Source organism: Zingiber officinale, chromosome 4B (assembly GCF_018446385.1).
Source record: "Zingiber officinale cultivar Zhangliang chromosome 4B, Zo_v1.1, whole genome shotgun sequence".
Lineage (NCBI taxonomy): Eukaryota > Viridiplantae > Streptophyta > Magnoliopsida > Zingiberales > Zingiberaceae > Zingiber > Zingiber officinale.
In genome coordinates, this window is record NC_055993.1 from 36,046,614 (window position 1) to 36,049,911 (window position 3,298).

The following is a 3,298-nucleotide window of genomic DNA, read 5'->3' on the forward strand; positions in this document are numbered from 1 at the left end:
AACGCACGCCATGTTATATGAAGCCAGTGTGATAATTTGATAGACACAACTTAACTTTTCATCAAAAGAAGAACATATTTTGAATTCAAATGAGAGCAATTGTCCGCATACCTTGCCAGAAAAGTGTCAGTGCGGCCATCGTAGCTAACTTCAGTATCATAACATGAGAGCATAAATCCTAAATGCCCATGCTGCAAAACAACATTACGAGCCTTAGCAATCCAATGAGGCAAAAAGGGGAAGAATCCATCGACTAAATGAACAATCCATCCGATTTAACTGAAGAGCAAATCAAAGTTACCGACGAGTGTGGAATTTTGACAAACACAGCATGTGCAGAACATATGATAATGATGATACACACAAGGCAGAGTAACAATCTTGAAGATATGTGCAGAACTCGAGTCTGTGATACAAAGGAGAATCTAGGTCAACTGAGGTGGCATAAACAAAATTTAGAAAAATTGATAAATAAAATAGAAGAACACAAGAACTGGAGGAAAGCAGGGGAAAATGAAGCTGCGGGTTGTAAAGCAAGGAGATCAGCAACATTCGGAACTATTACACTGCTACATGCTTCCTACTGTTAAGAAAAAAAAACCTTTCTTCTCGTCATATCAAGGAAGTCGATAATGAGAGGAAAACAAAACGACAATTTTCTCACCATGGAACTCGAATCAAACCGAGTGAGAGGCGAAAACAAGATCAGAAATAAACCTTAACAAGAAAATAAGAAGAAGAAAGAACAGACGTCACTATATAAGCCATTCCCTACCTCTTGCTCAAGCTCTCCGCCTCTTCTGCCGACAGCTACGCTCCGAACATCACGGGGCTAATGCCGCCTACGGGCTGCCAGGAAAAGCAATCGTAAGCGTGAGGAGCCAAAAATTAGGGCATTTCTCGGACTACATTACCTTGAGCGTTCGTCGGGACGACGGCGTCATCCCGACAAGGTGCGGAGAAGAGAAATTACCAGCTTTGGTCATGCTGATGCCGCTGTCAATGATGGAAAGCGTCTTGTTCGCCTTGTCAGGCACGAGGCGGGTGAAGAGCTCCGGCTGGGCGTCCAGCTTGCTCTTGTCGGTGAGACCCTCGAACCGGAGCTTATCGAGTGCCTGCAGTCACACGATTTGCTTCAGCAACGACAACACGGGAAAAAAACGGGAGCAGCAACATGGAAAGCAGCGATGTCTCACATCCGAGGCGTTGCTAATCAGCTCGCGCAGGAAGATCTCCTTGTTGGAGTAGAAGGTGTTGATGATGAGACTCAGCAACTGGTTGATCTCCGCCTGGAATGCGAAGGTCTCCGTCTCCCCCATCTGCACGTCCGCCATCACCTCGATCGAAAGAAACTGGTTTCGCAAACGGGAACCGGAATCGAATGAATCAAGTGCTTCGATGCAATCTCGTCGGCCCCTACCTTAGCCGGGAAGAGCGAAGAGAGGAAGGAGGAGGAGGAAGAGAGGATCGGACGAGGAGGCAGAATGGAACGATTTATGCTGCGATTTTACTTAGGACCGAAGCATGTGGTTTTGATCCTAATCGGGAGAGGAAGGGGCGTCGATCCAGGAAGGGGAAGAGATCCAGGAAGGGGAAGAGGGAGATGAGGCTGAGAGAGATGGTCGGAGGTTTAGTTTTAGGTTTAGGGTGAGAGAAGGGGCGCGATATTGATTTAGGTTTGGAGGGAACTTTGTGAAGTGTTGTAAATTTTGGCTGGTGGAAAAATTAAATTATTATTTTTTATTCATTAACACCGGGTTTTAAAAATCACTGTTAAAACCGGTGTCTAATAACAAAATAAAGGCGCTCATAGACAAAACCGATGTCTATGAGCAAAAATCTGCGCTCATAGACACCGATTTTTGAAAAACCAGTGTAAAATACTCAAAGACATCGGTTTTTGCTTAAAACTGTTGTTGTTCCACCGATGTCTATGAGGGTTTTTCTTGTAGTGCGAGCCCTAAACTCTCCACGCCGCCGCCGCCGACCTCTTTCTCCTCTTCCCCTCTTCGGATCTACGCGCCGGCGCCGACCGCCATGCCCTAGTCTTCCTTCTCATCGTGAGCCACAATGTTGAGCGCCTCCCCTCTGCTCTAGGTCACCAACCCCGCCGACCTCATCACGCCTCCTAGCACTGTCGCCGACCACCAGGTCTGACCCAGCGCCGTCGTCGACCTTGTGCCCTAGTGTCGTGCCCTAGATTTAGTCCACCTGATCACCGACGCCAGCCAAGGTGTATCCGACAGAAGCCGAGCACCCCAGGTTTGTTGGCTCTGTGCCCTATCTGCCGACCACAAGTTTTTGGTTCTGACCGGTTATTATTTACTGCCAGAGAGGAAAAGATTAGGGTAAGGTAGGTAGGGTTTTGTTTTCCCAATTCTTGTGCTAGTGGGTTAATTGATCACATTAGCGTTTCTGGTTTCCAGCAGTGGCTCTACTCTTGGATCCAGCAGTCACTCCTTCCAGCAAGCAACAACCCTAATTAGGCAACAACTCTTTGATTCCAGTAGCAAGAACGGCTGTGAACTTGAGGTAAGGGTAGGGATTTGATATATGTGTTGAATTGGGTAGGTTATGGATTACGTAATTAGTTGTTTATGTGTAAAAGGAATTAGGTTTTTATTATTAATCTAATGGTTGATTGGGGATTAGGTAACTAACCCTAATTGATCGTCAATTTTGATTAGGCAGGATGATGGTCATGTGATTAGGGTTTTACCTTAATATAGGGTTAGAGATTTTATTTAGTTATTTATAAGAATTGTAGCTAAATAAAATATATTTATATTGGTAACACAGAACTTTGACGCGAGACAAGCATCTCGACGTCAGATTTGGACCGGATTTGACCTTTCTTATTGGATGCGGGTACCTTGACTTATCTTTTACATTTGTCATTTGATGTGCATAGTAATTTCTTAACAGATAGTAATGATTATATTTTATATCTGCATCGGTATGTCATTGCCCATTTTCTGTGTATGCTTTGATTATTTCCTATTTGCATTCATGTTTATACTTTCAGATTACTTATGATCATAAAGGTAATGACATACCATGCCATAGGATATACGAGACTTATTTGATACCATATCTGACCTGTGTACCTAGATCTTCTGATTTGATCCATGTATATTTTTGGTACATATTTTATAGAGGTAGATATGGTCAGGATCTTCATGCTTAGTGTCATGCATCATCTGTATGATTGCATGTTGTGCGATTGGTAGCCCCATTATTGTTGAGCTCATCGCCAGTTTCATGGATCTGCACACACAACCACTCATGGGTTAGTGGT

The 3,298-nt window shown here is 44.2% G+C and overlaps 1 protein-coding gene across 1 annotated transcript; it reads right to left on the minus strand.

The window, feature by feature from the left end:
- Positions 1–968: 968 nt before the first annotated feature.
- Positions 969–1,382, minus strand: LOC121978203 (heat shock protein 83-like; the record flags this gene model as incomplete). The annotated part of the gene is made up of 2 exons (XM_042530580.1): positions 1,197–1,382; positions 969–1,115 (listed from the first exon to the last, which is right to left on the minus strand). Coding segments are annotated over exons 1-2 (285 nt in total), but the record flags the coding sequence as incomplete, so codon positions are not given.
- Between the last annotated feature and the right edge of the window lie 1,916 nt (positions 1,383–3,298).